The following is a 19,753-nucleotide window of genomic DNA, read 5'->3' as shown; positions in this document are numbered from 1 at the left end:
ATCTGCAGTCCCATCATGACACCCCACTTTCCTCCTCTCAAATCCCCAATGGGCCCAGGAATTGGCATCTGAACCCAATTTTCCATAACAGTGATTCTCAGCGGGGCCTGAGCATTCAGAAAAGCATAGGGCAGATTTGATTGTCATAATTTCTGAGGCCGCTACAGGCATGCAGTTAGCAGGAACGAGGGACGGTGGTCATCCTGTAATTCACCAGGCAGTGTCCACAGCAAAGGTCATACCCAGAACGCCAGTGGACTCCTGTAGGCTGACCTGGTGGCCTGGGAGGCGTTTGGGCCTGGAAATACTGCCTGACTGGATCATGCCTACCCAGCTGATCAGATCTAACCTCTTGGGAAGTTTGAAAGCCAGACCCAGAAAAAGTGAACTGAAACAGCAGGGGCCATGAGAGCCCATATCAGGAGTCTGGTGGGGTCACTGTGCTGGGAGTGAATGTGCCACTTCTAAGGAACAAGGACGTTCCAGGGACCCCATGACTTCCGTGGGTCTCAAAGGGCATGACCAATGTCCCAGGTGTCTGTGAGGCTCCACCATAAATGCTCAGCAGCTACATGGGATACATAAGCCTATGAAAAATCCTACACATTTTTTTCTTTTACTGAAAGTTACTGAATAGGCATAGAGTGGCATTTTAAATATTTTCAAACTACTTCCTCTATTAATGGATATTCTATATACCCTTCCTTATTTTGTTGAGATGTTTTAGGATTCATTCTTTCTGTGGGTTATTTTGGGATAGGTAGCATGCCCTCTGAGAGGGATATTCTTCTATGGAATGTTTGTTGCCTTTTTAATTTTTACAGCTCCAGGTCCCAAGGTCATAACAAGGAATGATTTGAAATTTGTATGAACTGGATCTGAAATCCTCAGAGTTGCCTATAAGTTGAACAGAAAGAAGTAAATTCACATATTTAAGTGTTTGGATAAGTAGACTTTGTGACTGGGGAAGTATTATACCCCTGAACAACATCTAGCTAAATATTTTGTTCAATATATAATTTTTGTTAATTAAAATAATTAACGTTATAGGCTCAGAGAGGGAAAGCAATTGGCTCAGAGTCACACAGCAAGTTAGTGCAAAGCTAGAACTACAACTTTGGTTCCTTATCTTGAAGCTCAGTGCTCTTTCCATTCGTTCTCTCCCCATGACTGTTGACTCACAAAGCTATGGGCAAGGAGGAAGTTTGGCTTAAGAGTGAAGCTGGGGGAATTCCCTGGCAATCCAGTAGTTAGGACTCTGCACTTTCAGTGCCGAGGGCCTGGGTTCAATCTCTGGTCCGGGAACTAAGAACCACGCAAGGCACGCAATGTGGCCGAAAATATATATCAGATAAAATTTTAAAAAGAGTGAAGCTGAAAAGAAAAGGAAGATGAAGTATAGGTCATAACAGGAAGGCAAACATCTTAATGCTTTTTTTGTTGTTGTATCAGTATTCTATTGTTGTAGCAAATTACCACATATTTGGTGGCTTAAAATAACATAGATTTATTATCTTACAGTGTTGGAGGTCAGAAGTCCAACATGGGTCTCACTGGGCTAAAATCAAGGGGTAGGGAGCGCTGTGTTCCTTCCAAGGCTCTAGAGGAGGATCCGTTTCCTCACCTTTTCCTGCTTCCGGAGGAACTCCATAGTCCTTGGCTTGTGGTCCCCTTCCCCCTTCTTCAGAGCAGCAATGTTGCATCTCTCTGACCATTCTTCCACAGTTACGTCTCCCTCTGACCATAACCAGAAAAGGTTTTCCAATTTAAAGGACTCGTATGATTATACTGGCCACCTGGATTATCCCGGATAATGTCCCTGTCTCAAGGACTTCAGTTTAATCACATCTGCAGAGTCCCTTCTGCCATGTAAAGTAACAGATTCAGAGGTTCTGGGGATTAGGATGTGGACATTTTAGGACATTAGACAAAGGCCATTATTCTCCCTATCACAGTTATGAAATATCATGCATAGACATTCATAGAGAAATAGCTTAACATGATATTATAGGACAAAATACCCTCATAACCACCACCCAGAACCAGAAATAAACATTGCCAGAATCTTGGCAAGAACTCTTCCCTCAATCTTGTTGTTTTGGTTGCATTTGCCTGAAAATTTTTGTCCGTTTATCTGAAACATTTTTGTCACTTTATGTGTTTCCTATAAATTGCTTATAGCTAGATTTTAAAGTCATTTAGTTTCTGCCTTATAATAGGTTAATCAGTCTGTTCATATTTATTGTAATAAACAATATACTTTTTTCTTTCTACCTTATTTTACATTTACTATTTATTTTTCATTAATGTTTTCCTGTTTGCATTTTTTTTTAACTTTTGTTGACTTGGTCAAGTTTCTATTTATTGCCGTCCACCCTCCCCTTTATTAAGCTGCTAGTGTTTATCTTTTCTTTCCTAGCAATCACAATTATTCTTAAATTGTTGTATCAGTACATGGTAATAATCCTACCCCTTCACCAAAATGTTTTACTTGCCCATTCCCACACAATCTCCTGAAAGATGATACCTTTAGAATGCTGTTAACTTCCCCACTCTCCCTACTCCTGGAGTTTTACTAAGATAGTTTACAGGGGTTTTTTTTTTGTTCTACTCTATTATTAGGTTTTCCATTAAAGTTCATGACTTCTGCAAAAGAATCCTTACTTAATACCTAAAGCACAAATTCCCAGTCTATCTCCTACCATTTAAACCGAACTATATATATCGCAAGATTCGTTGCTCACCTCTGCTACCCCATCTCTTCCTCTTGCATTATCATGAGCTCTCAATCACTATTGAGAGAATTTCTTGAGCACTTCCGTCAGATAGGCATGCACTGAATCTTGTAGGCTAGCAGATGTCTTTCTTTTGCCCTGGTTGAGAAGTGACACGATGACTTGCTTTGATTTTGGGGTTACACTCCTTTTCTCTTAGCAGTCTGTATTCTACTGTCTCCTAACTCATAGGGTTGCAGATGGGTGGTCTTAAACTAGTCTGATTCTTGCTCCTTTATAAATAACCTAGTCTTTCTATCTGGAAGCTTGCAAATTGTAGTGGTTGTTGTTTTCTACCTCTGGAATTTAGGGATTTCATCAGGATATGTCTAGATGTTTATCTTCATTCATGTCAGTCTTTTAATCTTCAGACTCAAATTTCCCTCTCCACCTGTTACTTTTCTCTCCTTTGGGGACTCCTATTATTTGTGTGTTAAGTCTTCTGGATCTGTCCTTCAAATTTACATTTAATGGTATGATTTCTTTTCCCTTGTATTTTTGATGTGTTGTAAGATTTCTTCCAGTATCTTTGAGTCTCTCATTACTGACTGTGCCAATTACCAAGTATGTCTATTTTAATGATAAATTCAGGCATTGAAGAAATAACCACAGAATGGGTCTATGGGCCACCTAGGCCCACTGAATTGGCCTGGAGTTAAGATTCCATCTATCACCTGGCTGCTGTAAGCATCTACTTTGACTGGTGGATCACAGTGGCATTTTGGGTCCCTAGGAATGTGTCCATTAGAGCCAATGTCTAATAACCCATGAAGGGTCTGGATAGTTCCTTTTACCCAGTGCACACCCTAGTAAAACGGCCACAGGTCCCTTTGGGGAAGGCTTAGGGAGACACTTATGATGAATACTTGCAGCAATGGTACAAGGTCCTTCCTCAAGGAGACTTAGCATCACCCTCAGTTAAGCGACTCTAGGTCTATGATTGACTTGGGTCTGCGGACTAGTGACAGGCTATGATTCTCCACTGTGACAACTCAAATCAGAATTTTGGCTACCAGGCCTAGGGTTTCTCCTGTAGATCAAGCAGAAGAGAAACACTTCCAGAATGGTGGAGTGAGGACCTCTGAAAATTCGCTCCTTCATAAAAACAAGAAGAACTCCGGCTAAAATGGTCAAAATAAGCTTTTTCAGAACTCTGAAAATTAACCAAAGCCTAGCTACAACCCAAGGAGCATTTACTCCAGAAAAACAGCTGTACCCTAGTGAGAACAGTGAACTTTGTGCAGTTTTAACTTGCCTTAGTCCCATTCTCCTCTTCACAGGTTCACAGAAACCTTGAAAACTAAAAGCCTCACGACTAAAGGAATTGTGAAAACCCGTGCTTAGTAGCCACAGGAGGGGGAACAGGTCTGAATCTCCGTAACAGCTCCATTCCCAGAGAAGTATCTCTGTTTGGTAGCGCTCTGAAAAGCTCTATTCTCAGAGTTTGTCTTTATTTGACCCGACTCAGAACTCTCCCTGTGCTACAGCCATATCCCTAGGGATAGGTTGAAACATCCCTAGTTTAAAACAATCAGTGGCCATTGTTTAATATCACAGCAGCCTGAGATGGTGATACCAGTTTTGGGATAACGAGAGGCTGGACCTCAGTCCCTGGTTGGGGAACTAAGATCCCGCAAACTGTGCAGCACGGCCAAAAAATTAAAAAATAAAAACTTAAAAAAAAAAAGAGGCTAGCGACTTCCCTGGTGGCACAGTGGTTAAGGCTCTGCGTTCCCAATGCAGGGGGCCCAGGTTCCATTCCTGGTCAGGGAACTAGATCCCACGTGCATGCTGCAACTAAGAGTTCGTGTACCACAACTAAGGAGCCCACATGCTGCAACTCCCTAAGGAGCCTACCTACTGCAACTAAGACCCGGCGCAACCAACTAAATAAATAAATATTTAAAAAAAAAAAAAAAAGAGGCTGGACCAAAAAAAAACACAAAAAAACTTAAAAGGAAAAACTAGGGAATGAAATATCCATAGAGGGCTTTGAAAAGCCCTGACACATTCCTGGGAATCCCTATAAGGTCACAAGCATGAGTAGGGCTGTATGCACTCAGGAAAGACCTGAGAAGACCCTAAGCTCTTACCTCTAGCTGACCTTGATGCTCTGTGCAAGCAGGAAGTGGAAGTTAAAGCAGTGTTGTGCACACACACACACACAGAGCCCCTCAGAAAAGGCTAGGAAATTTATTGGTTGAATGCATTAGAGGAAATCTCTGTCCAATCATTAGCTGACCACTAAGCAAGCTAATCGAGCACAGACTTCAGTGGCCATGCGCAAAGAATGCAGTCTTTACAGAATTCATCTAGGAAAGTTCGTAAACAGCAGCAACAACAACAACAAAGCCTGAGGAGGGGTGGAATCAGATTTTTGGAGTTGCCACCTTATAATATTTAAGATGTCACTGTCAATAAAAAAAATTATGAGACATGCAAAGAAACAGGAAAGTATGGCCCATACAAAGGAAAAAAAGGAGTCAAAAGAAACTGTCCCTGAGGAAGTTATCAGACAAAGTCTTTAAATCAGATATTATAAATATATTCAAAGAACTAAAGGAAACCACGCCTAAAGAATCAAAAGGAAGTGTGGGAATGATGTCTCACCAAACAGAGACTATTAATAAGCATATAGAAAGATTAAATTTATATTAAAAATGTGCATGTATGTATGTGTATACACATGCATACATATATATATATATATATCTCAAATAGAAATAGAAATTTTGGAGCTCAACAGTACAAAAGTACAATTGAAAGATTCACTAACAGGGCTCAATAGAGGATTTGACTTGGCAGAAGAAAGAATCAACGCACTTGAAGACAGGTCAATTGCGATTACCCAGTCTGAGGAATAGAAAGAAAAAAGAATGAAGAAAAAGGAATGGAGCCCCCAGACACCTGTGGGATACCATCAGATGTACTAATATACATATAATGAGAGTCCCAGATGGAGAGAAGAGAAAGGGGCAGAAAGAGTGTTTGGGGACTTCCCTGGTGGTGCAGTGGTTAAGAATCTGCCTGCCAATGCAGGGGACACAGGTTCGAGCCCTGCCCCAGGGAGATCCCATCTGCCACGGAACAACTAAGCCTGCATACCACAACTACTGAGCCTGCGCTCAGAGCCCACAAGCCACAACTACTGAAGCTTGTGCACTGTAGGGCCCGTGTGCTGCAACTCCTGAGCCCACGTGCTGCCACTACTGAAGTCCTCGCACCTAGAGCCCATGCTCTGCAATGAGAAGCCACCACAATGAGAAGCCCATGTACCACAACTACGAGTAGCCCCTGCTCACTGCAACTAGAGAAAGCCCACATGCAGCAACCAAGACCCAAACGCAGCCAAAAAAAAAAAAGTATTTGAAGAAATAATTTCCCTGAATTGGATGTTTTAAAAAATTAATCGGGGCTTCCCTGGTGGTGCAGAGGTTAAGAATCCACCTGCTAACCCAGGGGACGCAGGTTCAAGCCCTGGTTGGGAAGATCCCACATGCCACAGAGCAACTAAGCCTGTGCACCACAACTGCTGAGCCTGCGCTCTACAGCCCACGAGCCACAACTACTGAGCTCACACGACATAACTACTGAAGCCTGCACATCTAGAGCCCATGCTCCACAACAAGAGAAGCCACTGCAATGAGAAGCCCACGTACTGCAACAAGGAGTAGCCCCCGCTCGCCGCAACTAGAGAAAACCCATGCACAGCAACAAAGACCCAACACAGCCAAAAATAAATAAATTAAATAAATAAATTAAAAAATTAATCTACACAGCCAAGAAGCTCAAAGTAGGATAAACTGAGAGATTCACATCTAGACATATCATAATCAAACTGTTGAAAGACAGAGAGAATACTGAAAGCAGCAAGAGAAAAAACGAATCATCATATACAAGGGATCTTCCATAAGATCAACAGCTAACTTCTTATCAGAAACTATGGAGGCCAGAAGACAGTGAGATAACATATGCAAAGTGCTGAAAGAACAAAACTATCAACCAAGAAATCTATACCCAGCAAAACAATCCTTCAAAAAAATAAAGGAGAAATTAAGACATTCCCAGATAAACAAAAATGGAGAGAATTTGTTCCTAGCAGACCTACCTTACAAGAAATTCAGAGGGACTCCTTCAGGCTGAAATGAAAGGACTAGACAGTAACTCAAATCCACATGAGGAAATAAAGAACATCAATAACGGAAACTATATAAGTATATAGAAAAGACAGTATAAATATATTTTGTTTATAATTTTTATATTGTAAAGACAACTGCAAACATTGTAAAACAATATACCCCAATAAAATTTAAAAAATAATAATTTAAAAAAAGACAACTGCAAAAAGCAATAATTGTAAAATTGTGTTTATGGGCTTATAATAAATAAAGATGTAACATGTATGACAATAATAGCACAAAGGAGACTTCCCTAGTGGTGCAGTGGTTAAGAATCCGCTTGCCAATGCAGGGTTCATGGGTTTGAGCCCTGGTCCGGGAAGATCCCTCATGCTGCAGAGCAACTAAGCCCGTTCATCACAACTACTGAGCCTGCGCTCTAGAGCCCGCGAGCCAGAACTACAGAGGCCTGCGAGCCACAACTACAGAAGCCCACGCACTGAGAGCCCATGCTCCGCAACAAGAGAAGTCACCGCAATGAGAAGCCCATGTACCACAACGAAGAGTAACCCCTGCTCACCGCAACTAGAGAAAGCCCACACTCAGCAATGAAGACCCAAAGCAGCCAAAGATAAATAAGTAAATAAATAAATAAATTTAAAAATAAAAATAATAGCACAAAGGAGGAGTGAGAGAAGGGAGCTATATAGGAGCAAGTTTTTATATACTACTGAAATTAAGTTGGCATTAACATGAACTAGATTGTTTTTTTTAAAAATAAATTTATTTTATTTATTTATTTTTGGCTGCATTGGGTCTTCGTCGCTGCATGTGGGCTTTCTCTAGTTGCAGTGAATGGGGACTACTCTTCATTGTGGCACGCAGTCTTCTCATTGCGGTGGCTTCTCTTGTTGCAGAGCGCGGGCTCTAGGCACATGGGCTTCAGTAGTTGTGGCACGTGGGCTCAGTAGTTGTGGCTTGCAGGCTCTAGAGCACAGGCTCAGTAGTTGTAGTGTGTGGGCTTAGTTGCTCTGTGGCATGTGGGATCCTCCCAGACCAGGGCTCAAACCTGAGTCCCCTGCATTGGCAGGTGGATTCTTAACCACTGCACCACCAGAGAAGCCCAACTAGATTGTTTTAAGTAGATATGTTAATTGTAATTCCCAGGGAAACCACTAAAAAAGTAACTCAAAAGAACAGAATAAAACAACAAGGGAATTAAAATGGACTACTAGAAAATATTTAACACAAAAAGAAAGTGGTAGTGGAGAAACATAGGAACAAAAAAGAAAAGAATTATAAATAACAAATAGCCAAATGACAGATATAAATCCTATCTATTAGCAATTGCATTAAATGTAAATGGACTAAACATTGCAGTCAAAAGATAGAGATTGGCAGAATAGATTTTAAAAACCCAACGTGATCCAACTATATGCTGTCTTTATAATCAATGATATCAATAGGTTGAAAGTAAAAGGATAAAAAAAGATATGCTATGCAAAAGCAACTATAAGAGATGTGGAGTGGCTATACTAATTACCAGACAAAACAGAATTTAAAACAAAACTTGTTACTAGAGACAAAAGACATTTTATAATGATAAAAAGGTTGATCCCTCAGGAAGACATAATAATTATAAACATATAAGTACCTAAAAACAGAACCCCAAAATACATGAAACAAAACCTGACATAATTGAGGGGAGAAATAGACAATTCAACAAAAATAGTTGGAGACTTTAATACTGTACTTTCAATAATGGATGAAATAACTAGATAAAAGGTCAAGAAGGAAACAAATCCAACAATAGTGGAGTAGGTTTCCCATTTATTTCATTGCTAGGGACAGTGAACAAATACCATTGCCAAAGATCTCTGCTAGCCAAGAAATCAGATTGCCTGGTGGTCCCTGCTGCCCTTTACAGTTAATGTGTCCACCTTATCTGGATCCCATGATACCCACCGATAGCAGGGAGTCCAAATAAATGGTGATACCCCCTACAGTCATACCAGGCCTACAAAGAAGAATAACCAGAGAGCTTTTCAAGCATGGAGATGCTCCCTTCAGTGTTTTAGCAAAGGAATTGTCTCTGGGTCCTCTCACTGAATACAGTTGACAGGTTACACATGATAAATCAGTCTATCACCCAAGCCTTTGGATTCTCTCTTCTATGTGACGCCAGGAGAACTCTAGTATCTCAACTTCACTACATTTCAGTCAGCGAACCAAATAACTTCTCAGTGCCAACTTCAGGTGTGTGAGCTAGCACATTAAATCTGGGATCTTTAGTAAATACACCCATATAAGTGAATGTGGCCCTATCTAGTGTTATATTCTACCCTCATTGGTCTAACACCCTTAGAATCCATTCTCACACACTCCTTAGGTTTCTGCCAACATATTAGCAATGTATTGCTATTCTTTGGATGTGTAAGCTGTTTCTTCCTGGATCATGGTGTGTACCTGTCTTCCTGAAATGTGTTGAGACTTGACCCTTGTTAAAGGCTTAGAGGCAACAGGGTAGTTGTGAATTTTGAGTGGAATGAGCACCCCCTTTCAAGGCATTTGCCCCAGGTGAGGTTTTCACAGGGTTTTCAGACAGAGAACAGCTAGTCTCATCAGACACAGAAGAGCAAGCTACTTCCACCGGCAAAGGAGACTCAGAATGACTTGGGAGTTCGCTATTGTCTGCTTCATCTGATTCCAACCAGTGCACCCTTCCAAATTTCTGGACCTTATTCTTTCCTGATTGATACCCTAGTTTTCCCATGACAGATTTGATAAGAGTGTGAATTCAACTGTCCTTATAAATCATCAACTTACACAATTAAATTTTGTGTTTGACTTTTAGCAATATCAGCCCTGGGTCTACATAATTAAAAGATAGTTTTAGGACTGTCATGTAAGTATCCTGGTTCTCAGATTGTGACTTGTGCTGGAAGTGAAGAGACCCGACTTTGTCATTTTCTCTCTGTAATCACCCAAGTGCACTGCAAAGAATCCATCCTACACCACAGGTCTGAGTCATGACTACTGCTGTAGGAGTCAAGGGCAGCAGCCAGTTGGGCTCCCAAGGCATGAGCTTCAGTTGGCATCTCATCACAGTCAACCACAGGCAACAGTTTGATTAACTGTGATGCCACTGCATACCGTGGATTGCTAGCATCCCATTTCCCATTGGTTAGGAGCTCAGCACTGTGCTCAAACTCAAGGGTATGACCATATCATTGCAAAATCCCATCTTTGTGAGTCTTTCTCCTGGGACCATCCCAGTACCAATTATTATATCAATCAAGGTCTAACCAGGAGAAAGAAGCCACAATGGGAAAGTTTAACATAAGCAATTATTAACAGGGGATTGGAATAATAGGGAATTGGCTAATTAGAGCTAAAGACAATTCTAAAGAATACAGAAACAGAGGTGTTAAGATCAGCTACTCTCTGTAGGACTGAGATGGAGAGCCCAAGGAAGAGTCCTCTCCCACCAGGCTGAGATCCAGACTTCACTTGAAAGGGCATGGCAGAGAAGTCGCTGACTGCCTCACCAATGGGACTTCCTGGAAATTTGCCCTCTGGGGTGTCATGCATGAAATTTCATGTCATGCATGAAATTTGCCCTCATGGGGTTCCAGCACTGCTGGAACCAAGATTGTAGGAAGTGTTCTGTACAGGAACCCAGTGCTGGAGAGAGCTTTGCCAGTACAGGGATCAAGCACTGTATAAAGTCATACCATTGTGCAGTCAAGAGCCAGATGTATAATCAGGGAGAGCCCAGTGCTGGAGAAAGCCACACCAAGAATCAAGCACTGTTGTCGTTAGAGAAGGTGCACTCGGTGAAAGCAGAGTGCCGGAGGAAACCAGACTGCTGCCAAAGTCAAGCGCTGGAGAAAACCAGACTGCTGCCAAAGTCCAGTGCTGGAGGAAGCTTGCTCTGCCGGAGATCAGTGCTAGAGGAAGCCTCGTGAGGTGCAAAAGAAGTCTGAAGCGTCAAGAGTCCACTCACTGCAAAGTCAGCTTGTGGTCTGGGGTCTGTGGTGACCACGTCGGGGTAGAGAGGGTGCGGCAAGGTGGTTGCAAGTTGGGGGCTGCGAGCTCCTCAAAGGACTCCTCACTCTCACACACATCTAAGGCAGGGAACCACTGGATGTGCCTCTGCAAAACTGTGCAGCAAGCGCAAGAAAAAAACCAAACCTCAACAGGATCAGAGCCAGGAAAAGCATCCCCTTCCTCTTTCAATGTCCCTCTAGCGCCCTCTACTGACAAAGCTTAACTGCCAGGAGAAACGCATAAATAGTCCAGTCCAGTATCTCAGAGCAGATACTAGAGCCTGAATTTGGAGCTGAGAGGCAATAAATTGAAAACTGTCTTAGTGGCAGAATCCCCACATAGGGTCTCTGACCCACAGACTGGGGACCAATATGGCAAGGAGGGCTAAGTGAAAGTCCCACTTCCTACAAAGACAGCAAACCAGTAAAAATACCACATCCTTGGGAGAAGTGCAGAGATTCATGCCAAAGAATTGAAAGAAGCAGGGGTAGTGAGACCTATCACATACCCATTTAACCCGCCAGTCTCTCCTGTGCAGGAGTCAGATGGAAAATGATGGTGGACCTTCATGAACTTAATCAGGTGACACTTCCAATTGCAGCTGCTGTCCCAAATTTAGTACCTTTCCCCTGGTATTTGGTATGCAGCTATCAACTTGGTTTTTCTTCCATACCAGTATGCAAGGTTCACCAGAGCGGTTTCTTTTTTAGCTGGCAAGGCCACCATGTAACTTCAGGTGGCCTCAGGGCTCTGTCAGTTCCGCTCTGCCCTAATAGAGTCTGCAAAGATCTTAATCATTAACATCCCACAAAACACCACAGTGGTCCACTATATTGACAACATTACTGGATCTGATGAGCAGCAAGTAACAAGTACTTTAATTGCCCTAATAAGACATATGCAAACTAGAAAGTGGGAGATAAGCCCCACTAAAGATTCAGTGAAGTTTCTGGAGATGCAGTGGCCTAGAGTATGAAAAGGTATCTCCTCCAAGGTGAAAGACAAGTTGCTCCTCATACAACCTACTCCCCCTAAAAGAGGCCCAGTGCTTGGTAGGTCTACTTGGATTTTGGAGGCAGTGTACCTCATCGATAGAGTCACCTGGGAGGTGCCAGTTTTGAGTAGGGACAAGAGCAAGAGGAGGCTCTGTGACATGTTCAGGCTGCATTACAGCTGCCCTATCTCTTGGTATTTATGATCCCCCAGAGCCAGCGATACTCCAGCAAGCACCAAAAGCAGAATCAAAGCACAGACTCATAGGACTTTTGATAAGTGTAGGCTCTTTTCTATAGATAACTCTTCTGCTTTTCAGCAAGAGTCTCTGGCTTGCTATTGGGACTTGGTAGGAACCGACCACCTAACAAGGTAACATCAGGTGACCATGCAACCTGAGCTTCTCATCATGAATGGGGTGTTGTCTGACCAACCCAACCACGAGGTTGGGTGTGCACAGCAGCAAATCTATCATCACTTGATATAAGAGATCAGGCTTGGAAAGGTCCAGAAGGTGCGAGCCATTTACAGGACCAGGTGGCTCCTGTTGCATGGTCTTCTCTCCCTCAATCACTGGCTATGACCTTCTGGGGTGTCCCTTACACCCAGCTGACTGATGAAGACTCAAGCCTGTTTACAGATGGGTCTGGCTGATAGGCCGTTATGACCTGACAGTGGACAGCTACAGCCCCCGCCCCCCAGCTGGGTGAACCTGGAGGACAGTGGTGAAGAAAAGTCCTCACAGTGAACAGGACGTCGAGCAGTGCGTTTTGGCTGTTGACTATGTCCGGCATGAGAAATGGCCAGAAGTACGGACCTATGCTAATTCATGTGTCAGATAGGATTTCCTTCCTTTTCGAGGCTGAATAATATTCCATTGCATGTATATACCACATTTTGTTTATCCATTCATCTGTTGTTTCTGTCCCTTGACTATTGTGAATAATGCTGCTATAAACATGGGTGTTCAAATATTTTTTTTGAGACTCTGCTTTCAATTCTTTTGGATATATACCCAGTAGCAGTGGAATTGCTGGATCTTTTTTGAGGGCCCACCATACTATTTTCCATAGCAGCTGCACCATTTTACATTTCCACCAACAGTGAACAAGGGTTTCAATTTCTCCACATCCTCACCAACATTTATTTTCTGTTTGTTTTTTTTTTTAATAGTAGCCATCCTAATGAGTGTGAGGTGGCATCTCGTGGTTTTGATTTGCATTTTACTGATAATTAGTGATGTTGAGCATCTTTTCATATGCCTGCTGGTCAGTTTGTGTATGTTCTTTCGAGAAGTGTCTTTTCAAGTTTTTTGCCCATTTTTCAGTCGGGTTGTTTGTTTTATTGTTTTTATATTGTGGGAGTTCTTTAGATAGCCTGAATGTTAATCGCTTATCATAGAATCCAGGGATCTTTTTGATGAGACCTGTAGATCGGTATTTTTTAAAGCTCCTTCGCGTGTCCTCTCTTAGGAAATGAGACAGTGTGTTTAAGTTAGTTCTCATCAGGACAAATGGGTATATCATCCTATAGGAATAGAGCGTGGAAATTTCCTACCGGGTTACTATATGTATCCATCAGTGCTGTCCAGTCATGGTAACCCTGTTCTTCCAGGGTCACTGGACACACAGTTCCCTGGGTCTATTCTTTCCTCCTTGCACAGATAGGAATGAGTTCATATTTATGCCTTATAAATAGAGGAAGAATAGAAGAAACAAAATTTCCATATATTAACACTCTCCTACTTATAAAAAGCATCAAGATTATACATATCTATTCTCATCACCTTTCTTTATCTAAGAAAGGCAGTACAACTACCTTTTTGAAGACTTGATATTAACTATACTTTGGGGTAGCTTAGGGTCTCACAGCCTTTCCCAGATATTTCCCTTAAGCATAACGATCGTCATATTTTTTAGGGTGCTCAAATCGTTACAGGTTGGACAATGGCCGTCCATTTACTTAGTGTCTTTCTCTTTGTAACACTACCCCTGACATCCTTGAAAATATCCTTGCTTTCTGGCCTCAACAGGATGCTTGTAGACCCATCCTGATTTTTCTTGTATCAAGAAATGGAATCCACTAAAAAAAAAAAAAAAGAAATGGAATCCACTACCCTCCTAGGACTCCTGGTTATTTTAATGGTAAATAATATGACACCAACATCTGGGCATTAGGGGTATACATGAGAGTTAGTAGCGGGGTACTGGACCTCACCTGGTAGAAAGAAGTGTTCTTTCAGGTACAGGTTTTTTGGTTTTTGTTTGTTTTGTTTTTTGTTTTTGTTCTTTGCTGTGCGGGGCAGCTTGTGGGATCTTAGTTCCCCAACCAAGGACTAACCGGGGCCTTCGGCAGTGAAAGTGTGGAGTGCTAGTCACTGGACCGCCAGGGAAGTCCCCATTACAGGTTTATATCGATCTTTCCAATTTAACATATCGCTGCTGTGCCCTGCCTTCCTGACAGTCTGTAGCTACCATGATGCTGCCCTTACTATTATCCCCACCCGATAGCTGAACAAACTAAGACTTTGTAAGAAGTTATGTAACTTGCCTGAAATCACTGCAAATAAGTGTAGAGCTGCCCGGCTCTATCAAATTTCAGAAACTGAGCTCCCACAGGGCCCAGCCTCCACCTCTGCCCGCTGTCAGAAATACATCGTTTACAAAGACTTTCCACCAAGTTGCCCCATTTAGAACTCCCAAGGCAGGGTCTTCCTGGTCTTGGCTGGGTTGAGGAGAAGAGAAAACACTACAGCTTCTTCTTTCTTCACTGCAGGATTCAGGAGTGAGGATGACCAGGAGAGCCCTCCACGAGAAAGGCCTGAAAACAGAGCCCCTCAGGCGGCTCCTTCCCAGGAGGGGCCTCCGGACAAACGCCCGGCCCAGTTCTGCGGTGCCTCAGGATCCCAGAGCTCCCGTGGGAGGAAGCAAGGCCCCGAGGGCACCGAGGACGACCCCCCAGGGGAAGGGGAGGTGAGCCGGCTCCCCAGGCAAGGTGAGGCCCTTAGGCTTCCCTTGGCCGCCCCAAGATCCAGCCACCCACCCGTGCCCCCCGAGGGTGCAGAGAGCTTCCCAGCTCCACAGCCACCGTGGGATCATCGAGGGCGAGTGGCCCCAGCCTGACCCGAACCTAAGGCCATAGCACCCATCTGGCTCGCCACTGACACCCGCTCAGAGCGGGCTCGACCACACCCCAAGTGTGGGAAGGGCTTCGGGCACAATCGTACCACATCGAGCGCCTGAGGACGCATCGCAGCCAGAGGGTCCGGAGTGCTGGGTGCGCGCCCGGCCTCCACCCCGGGAGGGGCTGCACGGGAAGCGCCCGGGCCTCCGCCAGCCTCCGGCCGAGGCCCGGGGAGGCAGCACAAGCGCAGAGACCCTGCGTCACACGCGCATCTCTCCACCCCCTCCCTACTGCCTCCCCGAAGGCCTACGGATGCCCCGCCTGCGGGTGGGTTCCGTTGATCCCTGGAGGATCTGCAGCAAGACCTCCCGGCGGGGCCCCCGGGGGCCGGAAGCCTTCCCGCCCAGGCGCCCGCCTCGCCCACGTGGGGATGCGGAAGGTGGCCTGGGCTGGCTGGCGGGGAGCTCACAAAGCTTCTGAGCCGCCCCCAGCAGACCCCACCTGGAGAAGGCCCGGGGCAAGTGAGCCCTTTGCGCGGTTCCAATGGACGTCACCGAGTTCTTGCTTGCCCACTCCACTGCTGGGCCCGTCGTATTACGAAATAATCACGTCTCCCATTGGTTGAGGGCTTACTCCGTGCCAGGCTTTGTGATTTATGGGAATGACCTCATTCAATCCTCACCACACTCCTGTGCCATTGGGGTTCTCATTATCAGCATTTTACAGAAGGAGAAACTAAGTCTCAGAGAGGTTAAGGGACCGGCCCAAAGTCACACGGCCAGTATGTGGCAGAACCGGCTTCAGACCCAGGTCTGCCTGCCTGACTCCACAGCCCGTCCCACAGCACTGCTTCTCCTGCCGGTACACGAGTGAAGGGTGCAGGTTTGACAGGACATCTACTTATGAAGCATTCATTTTTCTCGTGATAATTACATAAAACACTTTTTATACTAAAGTGAGCAGATACTCCCAGGAATGAAAGTGAATATTTGTGCCAAGATTGAAATGCAACTTGAGACGCCGGAGATATTCCATATGCCAAGGTCAAGGCTTCAGGCTCAGCCCCCGACTCCCTGAACCACCCTCTTCTCAGACCTCTGCCTTTGGAGGGATGTTGACCAGGGAAGCTCTGCTGCAGGGCCAGCTTCTGTGTGGAACCTTCCTGGAGGCCAAGAAAGATGGCCTCTCCCCAGTTTGCCATCCCACTGAATTGCTTAGGAAGGTCATCGAGTTTCTCTGGGCTAAGGTTTCTAAATTCCCAACACATATCAATCTAGGATTGGGGATTGAAAAATGGGAATTCTTAGGAATTCCTGAAGTCATGTTATTCTGTATTTTTCATAACTTTCTATATTTTTTTAATAAATAAGAAATAAACATTTAGTGGTAGTTACAAAGAACTGTAGGCTATAGCAAATATTCAAAACCAGGAAAATACCAGAGAATATTACTGGGTAGTATTTGGATAACAAAATGTTTAAACCTTCAACAAGATCAACTACACTACACAGAACCATGTGTTGAAATTGCCAATTTAAGGACTTGTTTCTAAAACTTTTTACTTCTCAGAACATCATTCATAGGATTTGTATAAGATATACAATACATATAAACAGGTTAATATTTTAATCTGTGAGAATGACTCACTGTTAACAACAAGTAGGGCCACGAATACGTTTTTTTATTTGTTTGTTTGTGGTGGCTTGTGGGATCCTAGTTCCCTGACCAGGGATCGAACCCAGGCCCTCAGCAGTGAAAGCGTGGGGTCCTAATCACTGGACCGCCAGGGAATTCCCACGAATACGTTTTTTACATGGCAACAGCTACAAAAAAAAGACTGATTAGTTGTGATCACTTATCTCCTATGTACTTCGGTCCCAAGTTCCAGAAATGTCTACCTTAACCTTGGACTCTGTCAGCGTTTCATTCTTGTGCCGTGCTTTTTACTTGACATCAGTGTATTCCTTCAAACCAGGAATTCCTCGATGTTTATTGTTAAGCATTCGTTCTCACAGGAGAATTATAATAGTTTTTCCTGTTTTCCCAATTTTTTTTTTTTTTTTTTTTTTGCGGTACGCGGGCCTCTCACTGCTGTGGCCTCTCCCGTTGCGGAGCACAGGCTCCGGACGCGCAGGCCCAGCGGCCATGGCTCACGGGCCCAGCCGCTCCGCGGCATGTGGGATCTTCCCGGACCAGGGCAGGAACCCGTGTCCCCTACATCGGCAGGCGGACTCTCAACCCCTGCGCCACCAGGGAAGCCCCCAATTTCTTGACTGATTGTTTTTGGGATTCAGAAAAACACAAATTTCAGGACTTCCCTGGAAGTTTTGCATGCTGCAGGGTGCGGCCAAAACAAAAACACAAATTTCCTGAAAATGGTCGGGAAGGACTTCCTGCATCAAAATACTCTTCAGAGCTGAGTAGGGTTGGCAAGGCAAATATGCTGCAGAAATAATTATCCTGTATAGCATAAAGCCCAGTCACTGAAGTTTCATGGTTTCAGGAACCTCAGAGTCAGAAGATCCAATTATGGATTCCAGCTCTGCCAGTTCCTGGTTGTGAGACCTTGGGCAAGTCACTTTACCTCTCTGAGCTTCAATCTAATGGATAGAATGCTACCTGCGAAATAACTTGCTTGCTTTGTGAGGCGGTACTGAAGAAGGGTTAAAAGTGTGGCTTTGGAGTCAGACAGTCTGAGGTTTGAATCTACTGCTTACTACCTCTTTGATCTGGGGCAAGGTCTAACCACTCTGAGCCCCATTTTTTCTCTTCTGTAAAATGGAAAAACTGATTGAACCCATTTCATAGGATTTTGGTGAGTTCAAATGAGATCACCTATAAAAACACTTAACACAGAGCATGGTACATTGTGAATCCTTGATGCGTGTGGACCAGTATAGTTATTATCTGCTGTATCTACTACCTCACAGGGCAGTTGTGAGGATGAAAGGGAGGTTATATTGTGGAAGTGCTTTCTAAGCTGTGAAATGGTCATCCACACACTTCCCTTTCCTTCAGAGATGAGATGGCCAGAAGCTCCTGGCAGACGTCAGTGGTTTCTTCCAGTAAGGAGCCCAAGAATACCTACCTGTACCCACAGAAGGTAGCTGTGTTGAGGAGGCAGTGTCACCATGGTTACCTGGGAAAGAAGGTTTAGTTGCAATCAGGTAGGCAAACTCCAGCATCATCTGACTGTGGGCACACTTTGGGGAAAGCCAGTTTTCAGAAGGAAGCTTTGGAGAAAGGACAATATTTAACAGAGCCTGCCCACCATAGGTTGGTTTAATAGGGATCAAATCAAGAGAAGGGGGCGTGTGATAGGAGGTGGTGAGGGGCTGTTTGACTGTTGTCTGAAGCCCTCTTATTGGCTGAACTTAGGAAACAATTCTATAAGCTGGAACCAGTGCATCCCGCTCCTGCCATGTGTGCACTTATGATGCTCATTCATTCTTAGACTGTGGACAAAACACGAATCAAAGGGCTCTGCAAAGATGATCTTGTGTAATCCTGACAGCAGCCCCATAAAGTAAATGCTAGCGTTACTCCCGTTCTGTAGCTGAGGGCTTGGAGTCTGGGAAAGTTAAGTCCATCGCCCAAAGTCACATAGCCTATATGTTGTGGAGTCAAGATTCAGACCAAGTCCAAACGCTTAGCCTCCGCCAGGCTTCCTCAACTCACCGGGTGCCAGATGCTGAGCTTGAACAAGGAAGAAGGAAACACAGACCTACAGGATTTAGTGCCTCAAGTGGCCTCCTCTCTTGCCTTCTGTAACAACTCTCTCTCCCCATACGATGCCTACTTTTCTGGACACTGTTTCTTTGCTTCCAGGGATGTTTTTCTCTGCTTAGCCCTTAAGTCCAGGTTTTCTGGGCCCCATCCTTGGACTCTTTTCTTTTGTACAGGACTACGAGAGATCTTTATGCCCACAGTTTCCGCTGCCAGTCATCTCTCCTATTTTTTATTTTTTTATTATATTTTTTAAATTCTTTGGCTGCATCATGCGATTTGTGGGATCTTAGTTCCCTGACCAGGGATCGAACCTGGGCCCTCGGCAGTGAACGCACAGAGTCCTAACCACTGGACCGCCAGGGAATTCCCCGTCTCTCCTTCTAATCCAGACTGCCCCTCTGAGCACCAGCTCAATCCAGCCAACTGCCTCCTTGATGTCCCCTCTGACATTCCAGCCTCCCAACCAAATTCATCCTCTCCCCCTTAACATGCCTCGCCTCCTGAGTTCCCCTTCCTCCTTACCATGGCCTCCTAGTTTCAAATACTGGTGTAGTGGTGAGGAACCCTAGAAGTCTTCCTAGATAAAGCCTCTTGAGTCAGTTCTTGGGGCTGGAGAGGGACTGTGGGGTGTGTCCTTTGAGAGCTGCCATGGGTTTGGCGGTGAACTTGGAGGGTAGAATGCATTGTTTAATCAGCTGTCTGCTAAGTGCCTGGCAGTGCGCCTGGTCTAATAGCAGGGGTCGAGGACACAATCATGAATGAAACAGACAGGATCCCTGGCTTCAGGGAGCTTTCAGGCCACTAGAGAAGACGGACCTCAAGCAATCCTCCCCAAATACCAGCTCTTACAAACTGTGACAAGTATCATGAAGGAAACGTTCAGGGTGCTATGAAAGAACGTGGTAATCCCAGACTGGTTGGAATCAGAAAGGCTGATGATTAAGCTTCCTGGAACACCGTCCTGTT

The 19,753-nt window shown here is 44.4% G+C and overlaps 1 protein-coding gene across 2 annotated transcripts in view; it reads left to right on the top strand.

Moving 5' to 3' along the window:
- BCL7C (BAF chromatin remodeling complex subunit BCL7C) overlaps positions 1-15,157 on the top strand; it is a 32,602-nt gene extending 17,445 nt beyond the window's left edge. For both annotated transcript variants that reach the window (XM_079945234.1, XM_079945236.1), the window contains one exon: positions 14,711-15,157. In XM_079945234.1, coding sequence (XP_079801360.1) covers positions 14,711-14,911 — 201 coding nt within the window. In that variant the 3' untranslated portion in view covers positions 14,912-15,157. The remainder of the gene's footprint in view (positions 1-14,710) is intronic.
- The last annotated feature ends 4,596 nt before the right edge of the window (positions 15,158-19,753 follow it).

The sequence above is a fragment of the Stenella coeruleoalba genome (assembly GCF_951394435.1).
Source record: "Stenella coeruleoalba genome assembly, chromosome: 15".
Lineage (NCBI taxonomy): Eukaryota > Metazoa > Chordata > Mammalia > Artiodactyla > Delphinidae > Stenella > Stenella coeruleoalba.
This window is presented reverse-complemented; position numbering and strand designations above follow the sequence as displayed.